This window comes from Balaenoptera musculus, chromosome 19 (assembly GCF_009873245.2).
Source record: "Balaenoptera musculus isolate JJ_BM4_2016_0621 chromosome 19, mBalMus1.pri.v3, whole genome shotgun sequence".
In the NCBI taxonomy this organism is placed as follows: domain Eukaryota; kingdom Metazoa; phylum Chordata; class Mammalia; order Artiodactyla; family Balaenopteridae; genus Balaenoptera; species Balaenoptera musculus.
The window spans coordinates 33598159-33625440 of record NC_045803.1 but is presented as its reverse complement, the minus strand read 5'-3'; the positions used below and the strand labels follow the sequence as shown (position 1 = coordinate 33625440).

At 41.8% G+C, this 27282-nt stretch overlaps 1 protein-coding gene and 1 non-coding gene across 3 annotated transcripts; one reads left to right on the top strand and one right to left on the bottom strand.

Annotated features, from left to right (window-relative positions):
* Positions 1-4034: 4034 nt before the first annotated feature.
* GINS3 (GINS complex subunit 3) lies at positions 4035-13877 on the bottom strand. Of its 2 annotated transcripts, XM_036832297.1 has the most exons (3): positions 13331-13797; positions 6030-6263; positions 4120-5661 (listed from the first exon to the last, which is right to left on the bottom strand). In XM_036832297.1, the coding sequence occupies exons 1-3, from the start codon at positions 13514-13516 to the stop codon at positions 5431-5433; spliced, it is 651 nt and encodes a 216-aa protein (XP_036688192.1). In that variant the 5' UTR covers positions 13517-13797; the 3' UTR covers positions 4120-5430. The 2 variants fall into 2 exon arrangements, with proteins under 2 accessions (XP_036688193.1, XP_036688192.1); XM_036832298.1 differs by lacking the exon at positions 6030-6263 and having other exon boundaries at positions 4035-5661; positions 13331-13877.
* An 8878-nt stretch (positions 13878-22755) lies between these two features.
* Positions 22756-22857, top strand: LOC118886009. The gene has a single exon (XR_005017640.1). It is a non-coding gene; the product is annotated as a U6 spliceosomal RNA (small nuclear RNA).
* Positions 22858-27282: the final 4425 nt, after the last annotated feature.

The following is a 27282-nucleotide window of genomic DNA, read 5'->3' as shown; positions in this document are numbered from 1 at the left end:
TTTAAAAATGCCTTAAAAAGTAGAGAGCTTGATTATCCCTGCTGACTACACATGAACATGATGTATCGTGTTATATGGTGAGCTCTCCCTAAAAATCTTTAAAACGATCTAGAAATTCAGCCAGTAGAATCCTCTGAAATGTTGATCGAGGGCTGAGCTGGCTCAAAACCTGAGAAAACACTGCCTGGACTGCTCAGTGACAGGACGAGAAGCACTTTACTTAGTTGTTATCTGGTCTCTTGGATGAAGAAATGCGTGAACATAAAATGCTAAATTAGAAAATGACAGTGTCTTTTGAAAAGTTTTTTAAATGTTTTGCTCTTGAACCTAAGAGATAGCCAAGTGCCAAGGCCTCTTGTTCCCATTAAGATAAAGCCACTCTCCCGGAACGACCGTTTGTCATCTCTCCCTCCAGTGACCCCGCCAATGGCGGCTTTTAACACTGGTTTCTGTCTTTCTTCAAGCACCAAAATGCCTCCTCACCACACCTGAATCTATTCATTGCCCCTGAATCTATACTTTTTAGCTCCTCATCTGCTTTCTGCATCCAAAGAAACCGTCTTCAGGGAAGAATTTTAGTTGCCAAAAGGGAGCCATGCAAATCACGTGAGAAGGCATGCAAATCATGTGAGAATCCAAGAAACTTCTCTCTCAAGGGTGATACAGGAGCAGAGAATGTCATAAAGATACAAACCTCTGGGCTTTTTTCTTTTTTTTTAATTGGCCATAGGTGGGAGATGTTTGCAAGGATTATCTGGTTCCCCGTGCTCCCTTTACGCATTCTGAAACAGTAGCAGTTCCCAGGCACTATTTTCAGAGCTCCGCTGACATTTGTTAATGTTAGGGTAGAAAGCCGTGCTCATTTTAAACTCATTTAGATACAAAGAAAATTAGCTAGTATGCGCCAGAAGTGAAAGGGGAGAATATCAAGTTACTGCTGTCAGACAGAGAAAGGAGAAGTTTTAAGTAAAATGAAAGAGGCCTTTTCCCATCAGATGCAAGTACTGGGGAAAAAGTGAAAATTTCAGGTGAAAAGCAAATACTCTGTCCCTTCTTAACTAGCTCACCAGCAGCTTGCTCCTGTGCAAGCCCTACTAGGCCCCTAGTTGGCCCCAGTTATGCAGCCCAATGCAACGACGCCTTTCTAATAAGCCTACCTTCTGAAATGAATATAGGGAAGAATCTAATGCTGTTTTGCTTCCCAAAATTGCTCTAAAAAATTATTGCTCCCTAAATGCAACATAGAACTTTGGATTGGATTCTGGAACAGTAAAAGGACATTGGTGAAATCTGACTAAAGCCTGTGGCTTAGTCAGTAATACTTGATAAACGTACCATGATTACATAAGACGTTAGGGAAAGCTGGGTGAAGGATATAGGGGAACTCTCTGTACTATCTTTACAACTATTCTATAAATCTGAAATTATTTCCAAATAAAAAAGTATAACGAAATGATGCCCCTTGAGTTGACTTCACTCTGATCTCTGACAGATAGGAGGCCTCTGGCTTCTGGGCGTGGCCTTCTCCCTTTAGACCAGGGGTCCCTAACGCCTGGGCAGACTGGTACCGGTCCTGTTAGGAACCGGGCTGCGCAGCACGAGGTGAGCGGCGGGCAAGTGAGCGAAGCTTCACCTGTATTTACAGCTGCTCCCCATCACTCGCATTACCGCCTGAGACCCTACCCCCACCCTGTCCGTGGAAAAACTGTCTGCCACGAAACCGCTCCCTGGTGCCAAAAAGGTTGGGGACCCCTGCTTTAGACCACAACGCAGGCAACAGGAGAGCACACCCAGGAAGGAGAATGCTCGTCTCGTGTCCTAGAGGAAGGCTGCTTGGAAAGCAAGCCGCGTCTGACTATGTCTGATTGTACCGTGTCTCCTTTGATTAGCGAGGCAGAAAGGCAGAAGCCTGGAAAAATCAACAAAACGATCTCAAACAAAAGCACGCTAGGCTTGTCACATGTGTTAATCATTTGCTCTCGGAAGAGGGTAACTTTGTATTTTCTCAGACTTGCCCTTGATTCACTATACATTTTATTCACTACTCATTAATGACGGGAGATTTATTGTTCATTCAAAATGCCACTATCAAGAGTTAGCAAGAGAATTCCAAATTTTAGGCACTTTCCTTTAGGTTCAGGGCATTTAGTTGTCTTTTAAAAATTGTTTCTATGTGTAATCAATATTAAGATTTTCAGCTTACCTATATTAGATAAGGACTGTTGAAATTAAGGTTCTTGGAGTAATTCTTATAGTTTAAGCATCTATCCTGTATTTTGTGCCACAAGTTACTTCAAGTAGAGATTTTTCTCTTGAACACAAAGATACCTACTTTCAGAAATGTACATACAGCCTCTGCAATTATTTTCTTTTGCCAAGATCAGTGTAAAATATCATATTTTCACTTAAACACCATTGTCCCAGATGGCATAAAGATGAAAAGCTCTCCTGGAATTTCTTGAAGGATGGTGGAACAGAAAGACTCAGAGCAGGACTTGACTTCTGCATGAACTTGCGTGAGCTGCTCAATATTTCTGCATTCCAATTTCACTACATCAGACACAGTAGTCCAGAAACTTCTCAGGTCCAGTGGTGCTCAGAGATTAACAAGAAGCTCTATAAAATGTTCAGAAATCTCTTAGGCAGAAGGTGAAATTTTTGTTTAAAATAAGGAACAAATTACTTCTGCTATGGAAGCAGTAAGAAAATTCAATACCAAATCACTGGGGTAAAGATGGACTTTCTAACAAATGGTGCTGGTATGGCATAGTGGCCTTTTTCTGACAAGGGAGGGTTTTAAGCAGAGAAGTAATAAGATCTGATTTATTTTTGAACAAGACCACTGTGGCTGCTCTGGTGAGAAGAGTCTGAAGGCGGGGAAGGGTGAATGAATGCAGGGAAGGAGTTGGGAGGTGACCTCAACCATCCCGGACAGGAGTGGAGGTGGGGAAGAGGCGGGCAGGTTCTGCCAATGACTTGAAGGTTGACCCAAAAGATGTGAGAGAAAGACGGCCAAGGAGGACTCCTACGTTTCTGTCCCGAGCAGTAGGGAAGGATGTAGTTGTCAAAAACAGAGATGAGAAAGATGATAGGAGGAGACTGTGAGAATAAGATTAGGGCCTCAGTTTCAGCCATGTGGGGTCAGATGTTGAAGTGGAATGTCAAGCAGGTGGTTGGCCGCAAGTCTGGAGTTGAAGGGAGGTCTGGCTGGAGATGGAATTTGGGAGTCATCAACGTATAGATGGTGGTTTTTAAAACTTGACACTGGAGGGAGTCAGAATGGCTAGAAGAGATCCGAGGACTGACCACGGAGCCATCCAAAACGCAGAGGTCAGGAGAGTGGGAGGAAATGACCTGGGAAACCAAAGCCTTGGCCCTTCCTCTCAGCAGCCCCACTTGTACCCCAGGGAAAAAGCCTGAAGACAGTGAGGTCTTTTGTATGTACTTAAGACCAGAGTTACCTGGGAACAGAGCCTTTAAGGGGAAAGAGCACACATTCTCCCTTGTTTTTAAGAGTGATTTGGTATCTGAGCCAATTTGTTGACTTATTTTGAAAAATTCACCTCTTTGAAGGGACCAAGAGACTGATTTGGGGGAAGGTTGCTGGGGAGAGGGTTAGTAACTGACAGCCTAGAAGGCAAATCTGTAATTGGAGATGGGCTTCGGAAGCTCCCTGTAATATAATTTGTTCAAAATTTAAAATGGAATAAATTCTACACGTGCGTACCCACATATTCTTGGTATGTGCCTCTGAGCCAAATTTTTTTTAATAAGAAAAAAAACGGCAGCAGCCTTAGGATTGACTTTAAAAACAAAGCTGTCTGTGAATTCAAAAGTTAAAAAATATGCTTTTCTCACTGACTATGAATCATCTCTGGGCCCCTGGCTATACGTAAGTGCTGTGACAGCAATGCAAGTCCCTCTTTCCGAGGACACGGCTCATCCCTATGGAGAATGTCCCCCATATTTATGAGTATTGTGCAAACAAAAGAGCAGTTGCTAAAACATGGATTTATTGGGGCATTATTGTCAAATACGATCAAAGACAAAATTCTCTGATAGCTTTGCCTGATCATCTGTAGTACTCGAGTTACAGAAATAGTACTTGTACAGAATGTATTCATGTGCAAAGTGGATCATTTATTTAGCACCAAAATAAAATTATAAAAACATCAGCTCCATCTTAAAACAGGCATTTAAAAAATATTTCTGACACTCTAAGTTTGCATCAAGACATCTGCACAATCCGGAGACCCAAATCCCACTGTAATTTCCAGCGACAAAGGCAATTTTCACTAGTTGTGGGAAGTTGGAAGGGGAGCCATGGTGTGGCGATAACTGCCCTTCAAAAAGTCCAGTGGGTCCCAGGGATGCTGTTTCCTACTCTGCCTGAGGTTTCCTCCTTGATCTCCAGGGAAAGAGTTTTGTGGTTGCTTAAACAGAGTCTCAGTAACTGGTCAGGAATCTGTTATATAATAATATTGCAAAACTTACTGAAGAGAAAAAAACCATGACCGAGGTCTCTTGCCCACTCACATCTGCCATGCTAAGCTTCTCAAACAGGGCTCTTCATAACCAGCAACCCTGAAGCCCTGATTTCAATGTAATAAGGGCTGGTTAACACCCTTTAACAACTACTTCGCGATTTCAAACGACTCCCTGACAGCTTTCCTAGGGAGAGCATGGAATAACTGTGCGGGGGCTCTAAAGATCCAGAGGCAAAAACAAGCTCAGTTTAACCATTTCCCGCCTAGGCTGACTGTAGAGTTATGTGAAGTCCAGTTCATGAAGCCCTCCTCACAGAAGAGGAAAGCAATGTCTTCTCTTTAGTAAAAGCCTTGCCACTCACTGGGCTTTCCCTTTTCCTTCCTTATTCTTGGCAACTGTTTTTTGAAACTGGGTAACTCCCCACAGGCAGGTGGCAGGAGATATTTACAAGTAGAGCCAGCATCCTGGGGGTACTGTCCTTTGCGCAACCATGAGGAAGATGAGGCAATTAAGCTCAAGAGGACATTTTGTGAACAGGCTAGGAAGGCCCATTTGTACCTGTCCTTTGGAGCTAGTGAAACTGGATATCTAAGGCTGTCCAAACTCCCAGGCACGAGGAGTCCCAGTTCCAACTCTATTGCGATATAGGTATTCATGATCCTTATTTATGAAGGACTTTGGTTTCTCCTTGGCTGTGGGTTCCTGGGCTAAGTAGGTCTGGTCTGTGGGTCAGCAGGTGGGATAGTCCTGGAAGGCTTACAGGGCCAGGGACATCCTCCAGCATGTTGTTTCCCCACCAGATGGCAGCACTCCCGACACGGCTGCAGGGAATAAGTCACAAGATGGGACATGATTCTGGCCCTATACAAGGTCAACTAGGCTCCTATCAAGGACACACAGAGGGATAAGTCTACAGAAAGCAATTCTGTGTTCTTCTGGCCTTCAGTCTTCCATGTCAGTGAATTTTCTCTTCGTGTAGTTCTGAACCAGGTTGGAAGCTGTGATCTGAGACGCCTGCCCCTTCTCCCAACACTGAAAGTCATTCAGTCCTTTCTGCCCTGTTTGAAACAAGCCTCTCTCCATCTCATCTAGCCTGGCTACCAGCGCCGAAGTGTCTTCGTTGTAAGCATTCTGGGAGGAGTCCATGATGCGGCGGAAACGTCCAACAAACGTCTGAAGAAGCGAGAGAGAGAAATCAGATACATTTTAATCCCTGAACATTTAAATGGCACGAAAGGCAAGAATCTGGTTGAGGACTTAGAGGAGGTCTGCGTCTCCTCTGCCACCTGTAATCAAGTATCTTATTTCCAGGACTTCCTGCTGGTCCCAACTCTTAGCAAGCAAATATGAAGAGCGACAGACAAGCCATATTTACGTGTATATATAATCAGCAAACACAGTCTAATTGTAGGCCGACCCGGAATAACAAGAAACTGATTGTATAAATCATACACTCCCCGGGTAAGAGTAACATCTGGTGGCTGCCACGGCTGGCTCCTGAGATATGTGCAATGCCATAGGTTTTCACATCAATAACTTGCCTGCAGGAGAGACTGGGAGATGTCTGTGTTCTCTGGACTGTCAAAATGCAGGAGTTGGGAGCCGAACCCATAGAAATGTGGCCCCATTTTGTGGAGGTCCACCACGTTGGCATCTGCACTGAACACGGTCCTCCAACCCTCCTGGTAGATCTTGGGAAGTTCCACAGAAAGGATCCGGCGCTTGTTGTCAAAAAGTCCTTTTGCCAGCCACAAGGGGAGTTCAAGCTTTGAGCCCTGTATCGCACAGGATTGTAGGTTTTAGAAACAAGTAACATGGGGCTTCCCTGGTGGCGCAGTGGTTGAGAATCTGCCTGCCAATGCAGGGGACACAGGTTCGAGCTCTGGTCTGGGAAGATCCCACATGCCGCGGAGCAACTAGGCCCGTGAGCCACAATTGCTGAGCCTGCGCGTCTGGAGCGTGTGCTCCGCAACAAGAGAGGCCGCGATAGTGAGAGGCCGGCGCACCGCGATGAAGAGTGGCCCCCACTTGCCGCAACTAGAGAAAGCCCTCGCACAGAAATGAAGACTCAACGCAACCAAAAATAAAAACAAATAAATTTAAAAAAACCAAAAAACAAAAAACAAAAAAACAAGTAACATAGTAGGAAATGTGTGTGACAAAAAGGAAATGCACATGGCCTGAGGGAATATCAATACCGCCTGTTCTCTTTAGGGGAATGACTGTCAAATACAGAAGATGTAGTTGTGACTTGAAGAAATGAACTGTGTGGGCTGAAGTTTTATGTCATGATGGAATGGAGAGAGAAAAAGGATTTATATACCAAAAACAAAGTCGAGAACAAAAATGTGGCACAAAGGGAAAGTTTTCTAACTAACATAAATAAAAACTGTCCAATTGCAGATACTTCAGAGGTATAGTAAACATTTCTACTTTCTTTGAAGATTCAACATCTATTCCACATATGCACTGACTGAGTACCTACTATGTGCCAAGCACCTCTCTGGGTGCTGGGGAATATAAAGAAAAATAGGGTCAGCCTGAGCTCAGGCTACAGCCCCTCCCCAGCCCACTACGCAGCTTTAAAGATGACAGAAAAGGTAAATGTCTCTATTTTTTAAAGCCTTAACAGAATTAGTAAATAGCTGAGGTGGCCACGATGCAAGCAGTTTCTGCAGTCCAAGCTGCAGAAACATTAAAATGAACACAGACAATAATAGCACATGCAAGGGCCTGTTTTTACCTCAAAGGTCTGCAAAAAAGTAACATTTATACTCCTAAAAACAAGCAGTTAAAAATTTGCAGAAGCTACAAATTGAAGCAATCAGCTCTATATAAAACAGCTAGAAATTTAGCTAGCATTTTAATATCCCAATGAGAATCTGAAAAACGTTCTCCATTAAGATCATATGGACTCCACTTTTTTTAAAAAAACACTTTATCCCTGTGCCTCATTTATTTTGTAATTAAGTTTGTACCTTTCAATCTCCCCCACCTATTTCACTCCTCCTGCTCCTCCCTCCCCTCTAACAACCATCTACTGGTTTGTTCTCTGTATCTGCGAGGCTGTTTCCATTTTGTTATGTTCGTTCACTTGTTTTGTTTTTTAGACTCCACATTTAAGTAAAATCATACAGTATTTGTCTTTCTCTGAGTTTTTCTTAGAGGTTTTCTTTTTATATATACAAGACACATTAATCCATTAAATTTGAGGACACAGTACAAAAAAAAAACTTCAACTAACTCATCTGACAGTGCTGTTCTTACTCATGATGCCATTTTTTGTTGGTGTTGTTTTGTTTCCTAATAATAAAGCAGGAGACTTAGGGCTGTTGGGCTGATATATATTTGGGGGTCCCCCCTCCCCACCTCACCCACACACCACCAGGGTGAACAGGAGGAGGAGAAGGGAGGGCAGGGCCCACAGCAAAGTTTCATAATCTTGAATGCAAGAAGTTAGAGAAACATCCAAAAGAAAAAGGCAAGCGTAACTGGGTTAAGGAGGCAACAAAGGCACAAACTGTCACAGAGGAGAATTGCTGTTAAAGGTGGGGGTGGCTTTGAGGGGTGGGTGAGCAGAGCTTTTGGTAAACCTCACAGGACTGGGGAGAAAAATATTTGGTTCAAAGCTGCCCAAGCAGCCAGGACATGAGGGGTCAAGATCCAAGAAAGAAGAGAGGAAAGTAAAGTCCAATATTTGGCACTAAATATCAACAGTAATTAGGCACTGACTTTAAAATAAATAAAAAATCAAATGGAAATTCCAGAGCTGAAAAATGCAATAACTGACCTTAAGAACTCACTAGATTAAGTCAAATTTAACAGGTTTACCAGATATAACATAGATGAAGTGAGGATCATGAATTGGAAAAAAGATCAGTAGAAAATAACCAGACTAAATCATGGAGAGAAAATACAGAAAAGAGCCTAAGAGGCATATGGAATATGGTTAAAAAAAAAAAAAAAAGTCTAACATACATGTAATTTGAATCCCAGAAGGGGAGGAGGGATAGATTGAGGCAAAAGAAATATCTGGAGATAATGGCCACGAATTTTCCAAAATTAAAAGGAATATAAAATCACAGATTCAAGGAACATTATGAATACCAAGAAGAATAAATATTAATAAGACCTCAACGAGGCACATCTTACTCAAATTGCTGAAAAACAAAGACAGACAAAAGCAGCTGTTAGTGGAGGTGAGGAATATATTGCCTTTAAAGAAGAAACAATAAGAGTTAAAGCCGACTACAAAGTGCTGACAGAAAATAACTGCTTACTGAAATTCTATATAGAGTGAAAATATCCTTTAAAAGCAAAGGTGAGGGGCTTCCCTGGTGGCGCAGTGGTTGAGAGTCTGCCTGCTGATGCAGGGGACACGGGTTCGAGCCCTGGTCTGGGAAGATCCCACATGCCGTGGAGCAACTGGGCCCGTGCGCCACAACTACTGAGCCTGCGCGTCTGGAGCCTGTGCTCCGCAACAAGAGAGGCCGCGATAGTGAAGAGGCCCACGCACCGCGATGAAGAGTGGCCCCCACTTGCCACAACTAGAGAAAGCCCTCGCACAGAAACGAAGACCCAACGCAGCCAAAAATAAATATAAAAATAAAATAAATAAATAAAAGATTACTATATATAAAAAAAAAAAGCAAAGGTGAAATAAAGGCATTTCCAGACAGAAAGTGTGCACTAAAAAGTTAACACAGCAGCCTGAGACTGCTCTCCTTAGAAAGGCCTGCTTGTAAAGATGACCCTTGGTTGGTATCTGGGAATTTGCGTTTCAGGAGAGTTCCCACCATTCCTGGAACTGCGAAGAGTGCCTCAATGCGCCTACACTGTTTATACAAACAATGTGGCTTATGCTGAACCCCTGCTTTCCTTCTTGGAGTCTGGAATCTTGGTATGCGCTAGGTAGAGAGTGCCTATGTAAACTGCCCCCAGTAAAAACTTGGGTACTGAGTCTCTAATGAGCTTCCCTGGTAGCCAATATTTCACACATGTTGTCACAGTTCATTATTGGAATTAAGTGTGTCCTGCATGACTCCACTGGGACCGGACTCTTGGAAACTTGTGTCTAGTTTCCTGCAAACTTCATCTCATGCACCCTTTCCCTTTGCTGATTTTGCTCTTATCCTTTTACTGTATTAAAATTTAAACATAAGCATGACTATCTGATGAGTCCTGTGGGTCCTCTTAGTGAATCATCGAACCCGGCGTTGGTCTTTAGGACCCCTTGTACAGGCAGAAATGGAGAATCTATCACTAGGAGACCCAGAGTAAAGAAATCAAGAAGGGAGAATGAAAATGACCCCAGCAAGAAATATGGAAATGTAGGAAGGAAAAAAAAGAGTAATAGAAAGAGTAAATAAGTGTGTAAATATAAAAATAACAATAAATGACAATAATGTTTTATAGGATTTAAAACGAGTCAAATTAAAATACATGACAACAATAACATAAAAGAAAGGAGGGAGAAAATGGAGTTAAAATGTTCTTAGATTCTAGCATGATTGTGAAGTGGTGAAAGTAGTAATTCATATAACATTCTTGGTAGTCAAAAATGATTGTGTAATATTTAAGGTAGCCACTAAAATAACAGAAAAATAAATAATAAAAAGGAAAATGGATAACAAAAATTTGATTAATACACAAGAAGTTAAAAAAGAAAAAGGAAACTAAAACAGATGGAACACAAAGAAAATAGTAGGAAGGTAAAAATAAACACAAATAAATCAATAATTAAATAAATGTAAATACATTAAATATACCAATTAAAAAATTGTCAAACCAAACAAAAAAACCCCAACTATATGCCACTTAAAAGAGTCATACCGTAAATATAAATATAAAGACATATAAAGGTTGAAAATAGAAGGATGGAAAAAAGTTATGCAAACAGTAATCAAAAGAAAGACGCATTACTAGAGATAAAGAGGGACATGTGACAATAATAAAAAGGTCATTAAACCCACAAGAAGAATATAAATACTATCTAAATTAACAGAATTAAAAAGAGCAACTGACAAACCTATAATCATTGTGTGAGATACTAACATATCTATTTAGATAAATGAGAAGTAGCAAACACAAAAAAATCTGTAAGAATATAGACGATCTCAACAAAACAAATAACAAACTTGACCTAATTTACAGATATAAATTATGTATTGCAGACCATGACTTCACAATATAGAGCTTTTCAAGCATATATAGAAGGGTTAAATTGATTTTATGCTGGGGTTTAAAGCAAGCGTTAACTTCCAAAAAACTGAAATCATTCAGACTGCGTTCTCTGCCACTGTGGAACTAAGCCAGAAATCAAAACCCAAAAGTGTACATAGTAAAATCCCCAAATGTTTGGACCTAAGCACTGGTCTTATAAATAATCCATGAGTCAAAGAAGAATTCACAATGGAAATCAGAAAATCAAATTAAAACTTGTGAAATCTAGTTAAAGCTAGAGGAAATGCACAGCTAAAAATGTAAAAAGGAAAGTTGAAAAATCAATGACCTAGGTACCCATCTCAAAATGTGACTGGGTGGAAGAGAACAAAGAAAATCAAGTCTGAAGAAAGTAGAAGGAAAGAACCAGTTAAGATAAGAATTTAACGACCTAAAAATAAAAGTACAAATGAGAAAGTTGACAGAGCCATGACTTAGTTCTTTGAAAAGACTAACACAAGTGATAAACTCCTAGTAAGACTAATTAAGAAAGAGATCATAATTTCTCGATATCAAGAATAAAAATCAGGGGACTTCCCTGGTGGCACAGTGGTTAAGAATCCGCCTGCCAATGCAGGGGACACGGGGTCGAGTCCTGGTCCAGTAAGATCCCACATGCCGTGAAGCAACTAAGCCCGTGCACCACAACTACTGAGCCTGCACACCACAACTACTGAACCCTGCGCACCTAGAGCCTGCGCTCCTCAACAAGAGAAGCCACCGCAATAAGAAGCTCATGCACTGCAATGAAGAGTAGCCTCCACTCACCACAACTAGAGAAAGCTGGCGCGCAGCAACAAAGACCCAACACAGCCAAAATAAATAAATAAATTTATTTTTTAAAAAATAAAAGAATAAAAATCAGGACACAGCTATAATTGTAAAAATGTTTAAAAGATAGTAAAAGGATATTTGAACAACATTATAACACTATATTTGAAAATTTAGGTGAAATAGTCAAATTCCTAGGGGAAAAAAACAAGGTACCAAGAGTAAAACAAGAAAAGAAAATCTGATAGTCCTGTGTCTATAAATGAAATTAAATGTCATTAAAGACCTTCCTACACAAATCTCCCATGCAGAAGAATCCCAAATAATTTATGCAGACACTGTGCCCCCAAAGAAGTGGAGCACAACTCACCGCTCCGTAAGTATGGCTGCACATAGTGACTTCCTTCCAGAGAGAACAGTTTGGAAAGGTGGAAAAAAAGAGTAACTTTACAGAGAAGAATCCTGACAAACCCCACCTCGATCAAGTGATCAAGGTATCTATCAACATGATAAGTCATGCTGATGGCATGTACCCTTGATACGATGTGGTAAAAACGGCACTTTTACCTCTGTGGTCTTCCTCCTCAAAACACAGTCTAATCATAAGAAAACCATCAGACAAATCCCAAATGAGGAACATTCTCAACAAAGTACCTGGCCAGCACTCCACAAAATTCATGGTCATTAAAAACAAGGAAAGTCTGATAAACTGTCAAAGCCAAGAGGAGCCTAAGGACACATGATTACTCAATGCAATTTGGTGTCCTGGATGGGATCCTGGAACAGAAAAAGGACATTACGTAAAAACGAAGGAAATATGAATAAAATATGGACGATACCTCTGTATATCACTGTGTAAGAGAACTAAATCCTTAACTACTATAATGGAAAGTCAATAAATAAGGTCTAAATTTTTTTTTAAATCAAGATAAATTTAAGAACATTATTTAGAAATACGGAGGTGAATTTTGAAGAAACTATGAAAAAGTAGACAGAACATGTGGAAATGGAAAGGGGCATGAGGGAAGCAAGGCAGGGCCTGCTACTTTTTGTTATAAATCTTTCGGTACCATTTGACTTTTTAAACTCTGCATATGCCTTACTTTGATAAAAATTAACTCAAAACAGACCAAACAAAAGCACCCTTCTAAACAAAACTTAGGTTAAATAGGAAATCAAAAATAACCATTACAAGCCATGTTCCTGGGACAAACTCGAATTTGAAGTCCTGCAGTCCTAGATTCGAATCCCAGCTCACCACTTACAATGAGACCCTGGCCCAAACTTTCTGGGCTTCAATTTCCTTATATGTAACAACACCTAACTATAGGGTTGTTGAAGGACTAAAGGGGTAATAGATGGAAAAGTATACTCCCCCCACCCCATCCATGCCGGCACTAAAGCTCTCAGGAAATGGTTGCTGATACCGTCTTCATTACGCAGGAATGAATCTAGCAATTTGCGGTTCCCAGACATCATGTACTCTATACAACCCAAAACTGTTGTTTTGTTCTAAGGCAAAAGTGATCAGAACCCTGGTCCTCAAGTATTCCGTAGGCGCCAATCCATAAGCATCAACACACGTAGGGGTGAAAAGACACTGCTGAATATGGATAGTTTCAAAAATGAAATCCGTGTTGCAGGGAGCCTGACGACCCAGTATAAATTTAGTTTCCGTAGGGGTGGCGAAGGCTAGGTCGGCGGGGGACCAGCGGACAAGACTCCTTCACGCACGGCCCTGCCTCCCCATAAAACTACAGGTCCCAGAGGGCAGCGCGCCCGGCGACGCGGCGCCCCAAGCCCGCAAGGCCTATCGGGAGTTATAGTCTTTCCGGGCCGGATCGCTTACCTGAGGGATCGCGTTGTCAGTCTCGGCCCCTCCGCTCCGGTCTAGGAAGAAAGTGCCGAGGCGAGGCATAGGGATCTCTGTGCGCACCGGGAGCTTCTCGTGGGACATCAGGATGTCGTCCAAGGAAAGAAAGTTCTCCTCAGGCCCCAGCGCACCCGACTCCACCCGGAAATAAGCCTCGGACATCGCGGCGGCTTGAGCTTCTCCGTTTCCACTCTTGTGATTCGGGAGAGTCAGGGATGTAAAAGAAAGAGGAGGCGGCTGAGGCTGGTCAGGATTGTGAGGATTGAGGATGTCGCTGCGGCCACCAGCCTGGATTCAAACGCTTTTACCGCGCCCGGGGACGGGCCAGGCAGGAGCAGTCGATCCAGGCGGGTCTGCCCAGGCAGAAGCAATCGACAAAGTCTGCGGATTTGGTTCAGCGCTACCCAGGGGAGGGGGAGCAGTAGGTGGATCCGCCCGAAGATTTTGTGCAGCTCTGTAGCCCAGTGTGAGAGCTTTAAAAAGCAGCTGGAAATGCCTTTGAAACTGCAAGATGCATTTGCTCTGGATTGTCTTTATGTGGTCCTTTAAACGTTTATATGAAATTGAAAACACTTTGCAACACGTTTGGGGGCTTAAAAAAAGATATCATTGCGCCCTCTCTCCCAGGCTTGACCCGTTCTGACCTGTTTACTACAGTTTGTCAATCTCTGTGAATATCTGTTAATCTTGGTACTTGAAAGAAACATTCAAAACAAAACAAAACTCTCGCACTAGCTCCAGATACTTATTATGGACTATTTGTAGTATTCTGGAGGAGGTGTAGAGTGGCAGGAAGGGTGGAGCACGAGCACACATGGCTTGCAAAGGTCCTGAGTCTACTTCAGGGCCTCCCAGTTCACCTTAACATCAAGTGGCAATCTCCTTTTGTGGCTTTTATTTTAAATCCTTAAAAGAGGAAATCTGATCGGCCCGTTCATCTCTTTGAGGCAGGCACATTGGTCATAGGTGGCCAGCCACTCTGTAGATTGGGTGCCTGTGTCATTGCCACAGGGACAGGGAAGGGGTCATGTTACAGGTACCAGACTTGGGGGCTCAGGGGCATGGGTGGTGGCAGAGTGTTGAGAGGCACTACAGAACTTATTTCATGAAGAAGGACATTTTCTGGGGCGACTAGAGCTATGAGCAGAGGGTTCCTAGGAAAGGAATGTGTGTTAACCATGTTTTTTATTTTGTGTATTTTATGATGCTTTGACATCTTGGGGCCTTGCAGCCCCGGGGGAACTGTTCCTCCCAGGGTGAGCTAATTCCTAGAGTAACAAACAACTTGCTTATGAACCTGCCTGCCATGTACAAAGCAACTGATCCAAAGCCCGTATCCCAATCACTTCCTTTATCTAACTCCCACATTCCAAGCCAATATTTCCCCTGCCCTAAATCACCCCAGGGCCAAGAACTGGACAACTAAGAGACCAACCTTATTCAAACTATCCAATCCTAAGTCTGTTCAGACTTGCCTACTCTGCCTCACCCATTTCTTCCCACAGAAACCACAGTAAAGGTTCTGGGCCATATTCTCCCCTTGCTCCTTGTGCCTCCTGACTGACCCTGGTACTTCCCTGTGTGGCCCTGCATGGCATGATGTGCCCCCTTCCCTTGGGAACTGTGAGCAATAAAGCTTCTTTCAGTGGCACTGACCACTCTGTGTCATCACTCAGTGACCAATATAAGTTAAATCCTGTGCATCGTCAAAACCAGAAGCAGTGGGGGAGTGGGCCACGTTATGGAAAGCCTTGGGTGCTATTCTAGGGAGTTAGACTATTCCATAGGAAATGGGAGAAAAAGTGTAAGGTTCTTGAGCAAGTAGTAACATATATCTGAGCTTTAAGAAGAGAATTCTGGCAGTGGGGTGAAGAAGGGAGAGATTAGATGCAGGGAAGTCGGTCTGGAAGCTGTTCTGTGGGCAGTACCTGGCAAGCAGTCGGATATAGGAAGGAAAGGACAGAGCGGGTCAGAGATGACTCAGGTTTTTAACTTGGTTGGCTAGGGGGATGGAGGTGTCACTAATTGCTGTACAGAGCACAGGAATATGGGCGGTTTGAGGCAAAATACATGTTCGATTTGGCACTCATGGAGTCCAGGAGCCGCTGAACAGGCAGGTGTGCTGCCCAGTGGAGAAACCAGCCTTGAACTTTCAGTTATCTATTTTGTGGTAGTTACATGAGAGTCTTTTTCTTTATCTTTTTTTTTTTTTCCCTGCAATGCTCGACTTGCGGGATCTTAGTTCCCCGACCAGGAACTGAACCCTCACCCTCGTAGTGAAAGCACAGAGTCCTAAGCATTGGACCGCCAGGGTTATCTATTTGTGGTAGTTACATGAGAGTCCTTTTCTTTATCATATTTTAAATGTTCAGTTTGCTACACAATCCAATACAAAAATAAACATAATTCATATCCAAAACTTACGATTTCTAGGATGAATGGATGTAGGGTACTGGATATAGTTTGGGATAAAAATATAAGTTAATTTGTCTAATTGAAGGCAATGCAGGTTATTTGCTGACAAAGAGAGTAAGCTATTTTTTATGTTGAAACTGTTGAGGTGGATGCTTAATGATCTATCAGTGCCAAAGAAAGGCATTATTTTTGTACAGAGACTAGAATATTGGCTCTAAACTCAAATACCACAGTTATTTTGATACTAAGGTAACAGTCCAGTGTTTAAGATGAAATCAGAGTACCTTGGTATTCTTATTTAACGTCCTGGCTTATCCATGAAACTATTATTCATTTCTTGTATGTTTTTTCTCTATTTAGTCTGTTTTCTCCTTGAACTAGTAAGTGAATAAGCCAGAAAAATTGAAATGAGTGAACGTTTGAGCCTATGATGCTAAACAATTACATTAATTCATTGACAAAAGGGGCACATAGTTTATCAAGTATAGATCTGTTTATAGCCTAAAGAGCCAGCAATGCTTCTTTTTTTTAAGAAAGCTTGTGTCCCTTAGTCCCCAGCCAACCAATCTACATACCAGAATTACACTGAACAGAATTTCAGTATATTTATAATATTCAGAGTATATTCAATATATTTACAATATATGGAATTTCTGTCTTCTGAAAGGTATCTGCTGGATCCCTGAAAAACAGAGTAATTTTCCCACTGTAATCATTTCAAGATTGCAGAATTGTAGAACTGTGTAGCATATACAGACTTTAGATAAAGCAAAACTACAAGCAGCATTAAATCTGTGTTTTTTTGAATACCAGTGCTTTCTAAATTTCTTCCATTGAGTGGGGAGGCTGTGATGCAAGTGACAGAAATCCAAATCCAGGGGTGGGGGCAGGGGAAGACCTACTGGGGGGTGGGGTAAGGAAAGAAACAAAGACATATATTGGACACCATCCTTCCAGTTGCTTGCTTAGCCAGAAGTTTTAGGATGTTCCGTGATCCCTCTTCCCTTACACCCTTAACTGGTCCATCAGCAAATGTTGGCTCTGCCTTCATAATATTTCCAGAATCTGAGCATTGCTCATCACTCTGGTCCAGGCCACCATCATCCCTTGCCTGGATTTTTCAGTAGCTTCCTATTTAGTCTTGCTTCTGCCTATGACGTCCTTATTTATTATTATTTTTTAAACATCTTTATTGGAGTATAATTGCTTTACAATGGTGTGTTAGTTTCTGCTTTATAACAAGTGAATCAGTTATACATATACATATGTTCCCATATCTCTTCCCTCTTGCATCTCCCTCCCTCCCACCCTCCCTATCCCACACCTCTAGGTGTTCACAAAGCACCGAGCTGATCTCCCTGTGCTATGCGGCTGCTTCCCACTAGCTAGCTATTTTACATTTGGTAGTGTATATATGTCCATGCCACTCTCTCACCCTGTCACATCTTACCCCTCCCACTCCCCATATCCTCAAGTCCATTCTCTAGTAGGTCTGTGTCTTTATTCCCGTCTTACCCTTAGGTTCTTCATGACCTTTTTTTTTTTCTTAGATTCCATATATATGTGTTAGCATACTGTATTTGTTTTTCTCTTTCTGACTTACTTCACTCTGTATGACAGACTCTAACTCCATCCACCTCACTACAAATACCTCCATTTCATTTCTTTTTATGGCTGAGTAATATTCCATTGTATATATGTGCCACATCTTCTTTATCCATTCATCCGATGATGGACACTTAGGTTGCTTCCATGTCCTGGCTATTGTAAATAGAGCTGCAATGAACATTTTGGTACATGACTCTTTTTGAATTATGGTTTTCTCAGGGTATATGCCCAGTAGTGGGATTGCTGGGTTGTATGGTAGTTCTATTTTTAGTTTTTTAAGGAACCTCCATACTGTTCTCCATAGTGGCTGTATCAATTTACATTCCCACCAACAGTGCAAGAGTGTTCCCTTTTCTCCACACCCTCTCCAGCATTTATTGTTTCTAGATTTTTTGATGATGGCCATTCTGACCAGTGTGAGATGATAACTCATTGTAGTTTTGATTTGCATTTCTCTAATGATTAATGATGTTGAGCATTCTTTCATGTGTCTGTTGGCAATCTGTATATCTTATTTGGAGAAATGTCTATTTAGGTCTTCTGCCCATTTTTGGATTGGGTTGTTTGTTTTTTTGTTATTGAGCTGCATGAGCTGCTTGTAAATCTTGGAGATTAATCCTTTGTCAGTTGCTTCATTTGCAAATATTTTCTCCCATTCTGAGGGTTGTCTTTTGGTCTTGTTTATGGTTTCCTTTGCTGTGCAAAAGCTTTTAAGTTTCATTAGGTCCCATTTGTTTATTTGTGTTTTTATTTCCATTTCTCTAGGAGCTGGGTCAAAAAGGATCTTGCTGTGATTTATGTCATAGAGTGTTCTGCCTATGTTTTCCTCTAAGAGTTTGATAGTGTATGACGTCCTTATTGTTCCTTGAAAACCCCGGGCACACTCATTCCTCAGGGCTTGGCACTGTCTGTTCCTGCTCCCTAGATTGCCTTTCTCTTGGATTTCCACATGGCTGGTCCTGTTTAGTGTTTCCTCCAAAGTCACCTTGAGTAAATGAAGCTTTCTCAATGAGACCTTCCCTAGCCCCTCTATCTACAGTTTTAACTCTCCCCCACTGGCACCAAGTATGCCCTCCCCTTTTTCCCTCAGCCCTGACCATTCTCTAATGTCCTATGTATTTTACTTATTTATCTTGCTGATTGTCACCCCTACTGGAACATTAGCTCCGTGAGGGCAGGGATTCTTTTTGGTGTATCTTTCACTGCTGTATCCCCACTGCTTAGTGCATGGTAGCACTTCATAAATATTTATTGAATGAATTTGTGGTTCTTTATTTATAGTAATTATATTATTTTCCTTTAAAATGTGAAGTAAAAACAATGAATCAGTTTTAAGTAAATAATAGTACAAATGATGTACAGATATTACAACAGGCACAAAGGGTAGCAGTGAAACATTGAAAACACTGGATTTAAGTGATTAAAAATACTTTGCCAAGGTACAGGTTCAGTCACATCTAACTTTCTACATCCATAAGCTCCAGTCAATAATAATGCCGTGATGAAAGCTCATTGACTGGACCCTGCTTAGTTAAATTTGTTAAAAGTTTGGTGCAACAGTATTGAATTTGACTTTTATACCAACTGTGAAAATGGAATGCTTAAGAGTCGACAAGATTTAAAATGGCTTAGTCTCCTACCTATGAAACATTTCCAGCAGCCATTTATACTCAATTGCTGTGTTACTTCTGGGATCTGACAGGCCTGGGTAGAGTCCAACTTCCAACACTTCAGGTGGCTCTGAGACCTCGGGTGAGTTATTGATTGGAAGCTTCTTCTCCTTTCTTTTTTTAAATTTGTTTTTGGCTACGTTGGGTCTTCGTTGCTGCGTGTGGGCTTTCTCTAGTTGCAGCGAGCAGGGGCTACTCTTCGTTGTGGTGCGTGGGCTTCTCATTGCGGTGGCTTCTCTTATTGCAGAGCACCGGCTCTAGGCGCGCAGGCTTCAGTAGTTGTGGCACACAGGCTCAGCAGTTGTGGCTCACGGGCTTTAGAGCACAGGCTCAGTAGCTGTGGCGCACGGGCTTAGTTGCTCCACGGCATGCGGGATCTTCCCAGACCAGGGCTTGAACCCGTGTCCCCTGCATTGGCAGGCGGATTCTTAACCACTGCGCCACCAGGGAAGTCCCAGGAAGCTTATTTTCTGCAACTGTAAAATGGGGATTATATGATAGTAGCTCAAGAGTTTTGGTGGAAGTGGAATGAATGAACCAGTCTACGCAGAGCGCTTAGCTCAGGGCCTGGCCTATAGTAAGGGCTCAATGAACATCCTCAGTAACATAATTATTCATACGCATTTGTTCACTGCTGTATCCTCAGCGTTCCAAATGATACTTGGCACGTAGCAAGCACTCAATAAACATTTGTTAAATAACTATCGTCATTCATTACTGTCATCATTGATAAAGGCTTGGCTACACTTGCCCGCCCCCCCCCATTCAAGTTTCTAAATATACTTGAAGATGATAAATGATTATTCTTCAACTTTTCCCTGCAAACATTGTTAGAATTTATCTCTTATGAGTTCAAACTCTTAAAATTTTTTAATTTTGAAATTACAGTACTATGTTTGAAACATTATTATGTAAGGTTAATGGATTTAAATCACTGGAGTTCATTTTTACATAATTTAAATGTTCTTTTGGTTGAGCTATTTCTTGAGCACTGCTTCAAAACGCCTTCAATGAGATCAAAATAAACTGATGGGCATAATGCAACCTTATGTGTGGGTCGTGCCAATTTTAGATTCTTCCCACAGTCTTCAGCAGAAATTGTAAATCCATCTTATATATTCAGAGACTTTGTGTGTCACCCTCATAACTTGGCAAAGGAGCAGATATCGCATCAGCATAACAGAGGTAACTCATTTAATCCAACTTTTCTTTTTCTGTGTTCCCAGCCCATAAAAATACCCTTTCCTCCCATTCTTATATTTTTATCTTTTTCTGGTAATTTATTATATAATTGAATCCATGGTCTGAGAGCCAGAGTTTTTCTCAGTCCAAAGGAAGTGGAGTGGCAAGTAAATCCATTAGTTTGAGGAGAATATGGGGGAAGAACAAGCTGTCGCTTATTTATCAAGTTATTCAGATGGATCTGGCCGTCCAGGGGTTAAGACTCCGTGCTTCCACTGCAAGGGGCACGGGTTCAATCCCTGGTCAGGGAACTAAGATCCCACATGCCACATGCTACATGGTGTGGCCAAAAAAAAAAAAGAGATGTTCAGACACCTATTAGACACCCTGGGGCTGCTGATGTGAATGTGTAGAACAATATGACGTGTTCTGGGCTGTTGAGGAGATTGGTGCCCAGTGAAGGAAATAGTAACATGAGGTGATAAAAGCTATGACAGAGCAATGTCCAAAATGTTGTGGAAGTTCAGAAGGAGTGGGGAATTCTGACCTGGACAGCAGAGGGGTTTACAAAGTCTTTACAGAGGAAGGGGCATCAGAATGGTGCCTTCGAGAGTGAGTAGGACTTTTCCAGCAGGCCCACGAATGCGAGGAGGGGTCATCCCAGACCCAAGGATCAACTTCAAGCAAAGATGTGGGATCATGGAAGTTCAGAACCAAACTTCTTGCCTTTCACACCAGTCCCTCCTTTTGCCTTGCATCTGCTGGTTAATGGCTTCTCCATCTGCCTGATTACCTGTATCTTCATATGGCAAGTAACAGGAGAATCCAACTCAAACCAGCTTAAGTGACAAGGGATTCTAGACTCCAAAACTTGAGTCCAAGTCTTCATGGTTGGTTAGTGCAACAGCCACCCAAGGCTGTCACTAGGAATCTAATCTTTGCTTTGCTCTGCACATAGTCATGTCCAGTTATGGCTCATTCCCCTGGGGGTCACAAGATGTTTGCCAATTAAGTCAGGTCTACAAGCATCTTTATTCTTGTCCAAACAAGGAGATCATTCGGTCCCAATAGAGAGTTCTAACATTCATGCTCACTGACAAGTTTAGATCACATGCTCACTTCTGAACCCAAAGCTAGAGCCAGAGCAATGGAATGAGCTAATTAGTATAAGTCACTCAAGGCCCACCTTGAAAGCTGGGATGGGGTCAGTTTCCCTAAAGCACATGGGCTGCACAACAGGGGAGATTGGAAGCCAATTCCTGCGTGACAACCTAGGTGCTTTTAGGAAAGCAGAAGCTGGGTAGAAAACAAATAAATGTCTACTGCAATCACTATCCAATTCAGGACCCTGGGAAGAATTCAATATTACTTCCTCTCTCACTTCCCCATATCCAACCTTTCAATAGATTCTGCTAATTCTACCTTTTTTTCATTCTTTTGTCCATAAAATTGCCTTTGTTCAAGCCCTCATCACTTCTCACCTGTACTCTCAAAATGCCTCCTGACCGGTTTTTCTCTGCCTCTGCTCTCTCCTTCTTCCAAAGTTCCCTTGCACTATTCCCATAGTGACCTTTCTGCCCCAAAGATCTGATCTTAGTACTACCCGGCTTACAACCCAAATGGCTCCCCATGGGCTACAGAATAAATTCTAAACTCCTCGGTAAGTCATACATGTCTTCCGTGATCTGTGTATTAGTTTGCTAAGGCCACCATAACAAAATACTGCAGACTGGGTGACTTAAACAACAGAAAAGTTCTCACAGTTCTGGAGGCTGAAAGTCCAAGATCAAGGTGTCGGCAGGGTTTGTTTCTCCTGAGGCCTCTCTCCTTGGTTGCAGATGGTGCCTTCTTGCTGTGTTGTCACATGGCCTTTCCTCTGTGCGTGCACATCTCTGGTATTTCTTTCTTATAAGGACACCAGTCATATTGGAGTAGGGTCTCACCCTTATGAACTCATTTTACCTTAGTTACCTTTTTAAAGGTGCTAATTCCAAATATAGTCTTGTTGGAGGTTAGGGTTTCAATATATGAATTAGGGGGAAGGGCACAATCCAGTCTGTAATAATCTGGTTTCTATCTTCAGCCTCTGATAATTACTCATTGTTACCCAACAATACGGTTTCCCAAGAGCAAAGATTAGCTAGAGATGTCTGATTGAACACAACCACACACACCGCCCTTCTCACTTCCTGCCTCACATGTCCTGAAACGACACCTTCTGTCTCTTTGTAGGTATTTTTGTCTATACATGAAACTCATAAAAACACAGGAAAGCAATAAAGAGTGCCACCAGAAGAGCAGATTATTCATGAATTCCTGTAAGATAGAAAGCAGATGGGATCAGATTGACAGAAAAACTGGAGCAAAGAAAAACACAGCTTAAACATGGATAGAAAAAAAAAAACCTACTACCTAGGAAACTAGAACAGTTTGGGGATATTCTAAGCTCAGTCAACAGACACCTAGAGCAGGAGGAGGTGCTGGGGCAAGAGATGGGATATCTGTATACATGAGAGCCAGGTCAGGGCTTGCTTCCACAGCACAGAGTAAAACTGGAAGAATGTCAGAAAAATTAGCATGGCCCCTGGCTCAAGGATGATGTGAACTTGTGAAGCATTCCATATTTTTGATAGTATCACCCCACAGATTACATGCTAATCACAAAGAAGAAAATGTACTTTTACAATTCAAGGATCTGATGGTCACCACCCAAAAGAAGTGATCCAACCTAACATATCAATGATGGGAAAACTTGATATTATGTGTCTATAGATGTCAGGCAGTATAATGTATGCTGAATCACCTATGAAGAATTCTTGCCAAAATAGTTAACCTGATTCCAATCAAGCCTCTTGACTCAACTCTACAAGAAATGTGGGAGTGAGTGAGGGGGGTTTAAGAAAACGTTAAACGAAACCAAGAAGAAACAAGTAGAAGAAATCAGAACGTGGAGCCTCCTAAGAGGGCCCCTAGTAAAATACTGTCTCAGGGAATCTGGTGTGTTGATTGTAAGACAGAAGTTCCTGACCTCAGAACGGCTTAAGATGATGCTTCATAATCCTCTCGGGTATACAAAAATCTCTCTAAGAATCAAGGGCCTGCCTCATTGCTCCTCTCAGCTAGACAGTAATGCTTCTAAGACTTCTAAGGGAGTGGTCTGATAGCAGCTTCACAGGGAACTCAAGATAAAAAAAAAAGACATCAGCCTGATCCTGATGTCATAATGGGATGAGACTTTGGAGGACTCTTGGAAATGGTGTGTGTATTTTGCATGTGAGAGAAAGGCGAATGCAGACGGTCTTCAACTTGTGATGGTTCTACTTACAACTTTTCAACTTTACAATGGTGCAAAAGTGATAAGCATTCAATAGAAACCACACTTCAAATTTCGAATTTTGATCTTCTCCTGGGCTGGTGGTATGTGGTACAATACTCTCTCGTGATGCTGGCCAGTGGCAGCAAGCCCGCAGCTCTTGGTCAGCCAGGTGATCATGAGGGTAAACAATGAATACACTTACAAACACCCTGTACCCAGACAACCACTCTGTTTTTCACTTTCAGTACAGTATTCAATAAATTACATGAGACAGTCAACACTTTGTTATAATATAGGCTTTGTGTTGGATCATTTTGTCCAACTGTAGGCTAATGTAAGTGTCCTGAGAATGTTTAAGGCAGGCAAGGGTAAGCTATGAAGTTGGGTAGGTTAGGTGTATTTCATGCATATTAAACTTGTGATATTTTCACTTTATGATGGTTTATCAGGATGTACCCTCATCATCAATTGAGGAAGATCTGTAATTTGTGGCCAGAAGGTAGACCATGGCAGTTTTTAAAACATAGCTTCAAATTCTCTGAAACTGGGTGGGCTTTGTGACTACTTCAAACAATAGGGTATGATGGAAGGGATGCAGTGTGACTTCTGAGGCTAGGTCAGAAAAGGAATGCAAGTCCTATTCACCGAAACATTCCTTCTCAGAGCCATGAGCCATTATATAAGAAAACTGACTACTCTGAGGCCACCATGCTAGAGAAGCTCCACGCATATGCTCTGGTGGGCATTCCTAGCTGAGCCAGCCTTTCAGCCATCACAACCAAGGTGTCAGACATGAGAGCAAGACATCTTGGATGCCCCAGCCAGTCCATCTGCCAACTGAATAGCACCACTGACTTTTTTCAATGTCGTGTGAAACAAAGAATCACTTGAATTTGTGGTCCACAAAATCGTGAGATATAAGATAGTTGTTTTAAGCCACTGAAGTTAAAATGTTCTTTATATAGACAACCAGGGCATAATTTGGCTCTTCAAAAAGTCAGTGTCATGGGGGTGGGGGAAGATGGTGTGTCAGTTTAAAGGGCTATGGCACCCGAATACAGTAAGTCAGCCTTGATTGGCTCCTGGTTCAAAAAACTAGATGACAAATACTTTGGGGACAAGTAGAGAGACTTGAACACAGACTAGTAGATAATATTTTTCAGGAAATTCTTGTAAATTTTGTTAGATATGAACATAGTATTATGGTTGTACAGAAAAAAATGTCTATTTCTAGGAGATACTTCCTGAAGTAATTATAGAACAAGTGTCATTGTGATCACAACTTACTTTACAATGGATCAGCAAAACGATCTCACACACACATGCACACATAAAGTAAATAGAGCAAAAGGTTACAGTTGTTTGAATCTAGGTACTAGGTATATGAGAGTCCATTATACAATTCTTTTAACTTTTCTGAATGTGAAAATTTTTGTAATAAAAAGTTGAGGGGAAAAAAAGATCAGGGAAAATTATGAAAACATTCCCAACTTCATTAGTCATCAAGGAAATGCAAATTAGAACCAAAATGCAATACCACCCACCGGAATGGCTAAAATGAAAAGGACAGAAAGTGTTGGCAAGACTGTGAAGCAAGTGGAATTCCTTCATAGACCACTGGTGGAAGCATAAATGGTACAACCATTTTGGAACACTGTTGGCAGCATCTACTAAAGCCCACGTATATCTACCCTATGATTCAGCAACGCCTCTCCCAACAGAAATCCATATTCATGTTCATCAAAAGATATGTACAAACTCTATTGATAGAGGTCTCAAACTGAAAACTACCCAAATATACATCAACAGGAGAATGAGTAGATAAATATACATTCATAAACTGGAATGCTATACACCCACAAGAATGAACAAACCACAACCACACGTGATACTGTGGACAAATCACACAAACGTGCTAAGTAAAAGAAGACAGACACCAAAGAGTACACACTATATGATTCCATTGCTTTCATAAAGATTGATTCTAACATTTTAATGAAGATAACACAAATCTACAGCAATAGAAGTCAGGATAGTTACCCTTGGAGGTGTAGTGACTGGAAGGGGACACAAGGGTCCAGGATGCTGGTAACATTCTCTTTCTTGATCTGGGTGCTGATTACAAGGGTGTGTTAACTTTGAGCAATTTCCTGTGTCCTCTGCCTGTCTCTCTAGAAATGCTGGGTTTCTGGTATGCTCCTCACTCTTCAAGTTCCCTCATGCCTCAATGTCTCTGCCATGCTGTTCCCTCTGCTTGCACCGCCTTTTCCACCTGTCTTCGCCTGGTTAGTCTCTACTCCTCCTTTACTTCTCAGCTCAGAAGTTCTCTCCTCCACAAAGCCTTCTCTAACCTCCAGATTCAGCTAAATTCCTTTTTTCCATCTGTCCTAAACAGTAGTATCCACTCTAGACAGTTATACAAATACTGTATTACAGTGAAATTCTTTGGACTCCTCTGCTAGACCACAAGCTCCTTGAAGGCAGTAATTTTATTCACTGACATAAACCAGTATTTGGTGACTGTTTGCTAAAGTGCCTCAACTAAATCTCCCTCAATATACATGAAAGAAATGTGTCATGAGCCCTATATTGTTCTTATTTATTTATTTATTTTTAATAAATTTATTTATTTATTTTTGACCGCATTGGGTCTTCGTTGCTACACGTGGGCTTTCTCCAGTTGCTGTGAGCGGTGGCTACTCTTTGTTGCGGTGCATGGGTTTCTCACTGTGGTGGCTTCTCTTGTTGTGGAGCACAGGCTCTAGGTGCATGGGCTTCAGTAGTTGTGGCACGTGGGCTCAGTAGTTGTGGCTCACAGGTTCTGGAGCGCAGGCTCGGTAGTTGTGGCGCATGGGCTTAGTTGCTCCATGGCATGTGAGATCTTCCCGGATCATGGCTTGAACCCGTGTCCCCTGCACTGGCAGGCGGATTCTTAACCACTGCGCCACCAGGGAAGTCCCCCTATATTGTTTTCAAAATACAGCCTGGAGACCCGGATTGAATAAAAAATAGTGATATTATCCAACTTTGATATATGAAAAGATAATGTAATACTTTTCTAATTTTTAGAGAGTCACTTTTTAGTTTTATAAATTTGATTTCATTTTAAGCAAAGTTTAAACTCCTCATCTTAAAATTCAGCAGCTGTAACAAAAGATACCCTTTTTTTCACCTATCAGATTGGCAAAGATTTTAAAAAATTGAGAAGACACTGTGTTAGACAGGACTATATATTGGTTTGACCTCTTTGGAGGGCAATTCAGCTACTATCAAAATATAAAGTGAACATATTTTTTATGTAGTAATTCTACTTCTAGAATTTTTCTATAATATCCTACACATGTGTGAAAAGATACATACAAGGACATTCACTGAAGCATTGTTCCTCATAGCAAAAGATTAGAATCAACTAAAGGCCTATCAATTGGATGCTGGTAAAACAAGGCCATTTTACTATGGAACACTACAAAGCCATTAAAAAGAAGGAGGCTAGACTTCCCTTGGGGCGCAGTGGTTGAGAATCTGCCTGCCAATGCAGGGGACACAGGTTCCAGCCCTGGTCCAGGAAGATCCCACATGCTGCAGAGCAACTAAGCCAGTGTGCCACAACTACTGAGCCTGAGCTCTAGAGCCCATGAGCCACAACTACTGAGCCCACGTGCTGCAACTACTGAAGCCCACGCACATAGAGCCCATGCTCCGCAACAAGAGAAGCCACCGCAATGAGAAGCCCTCGC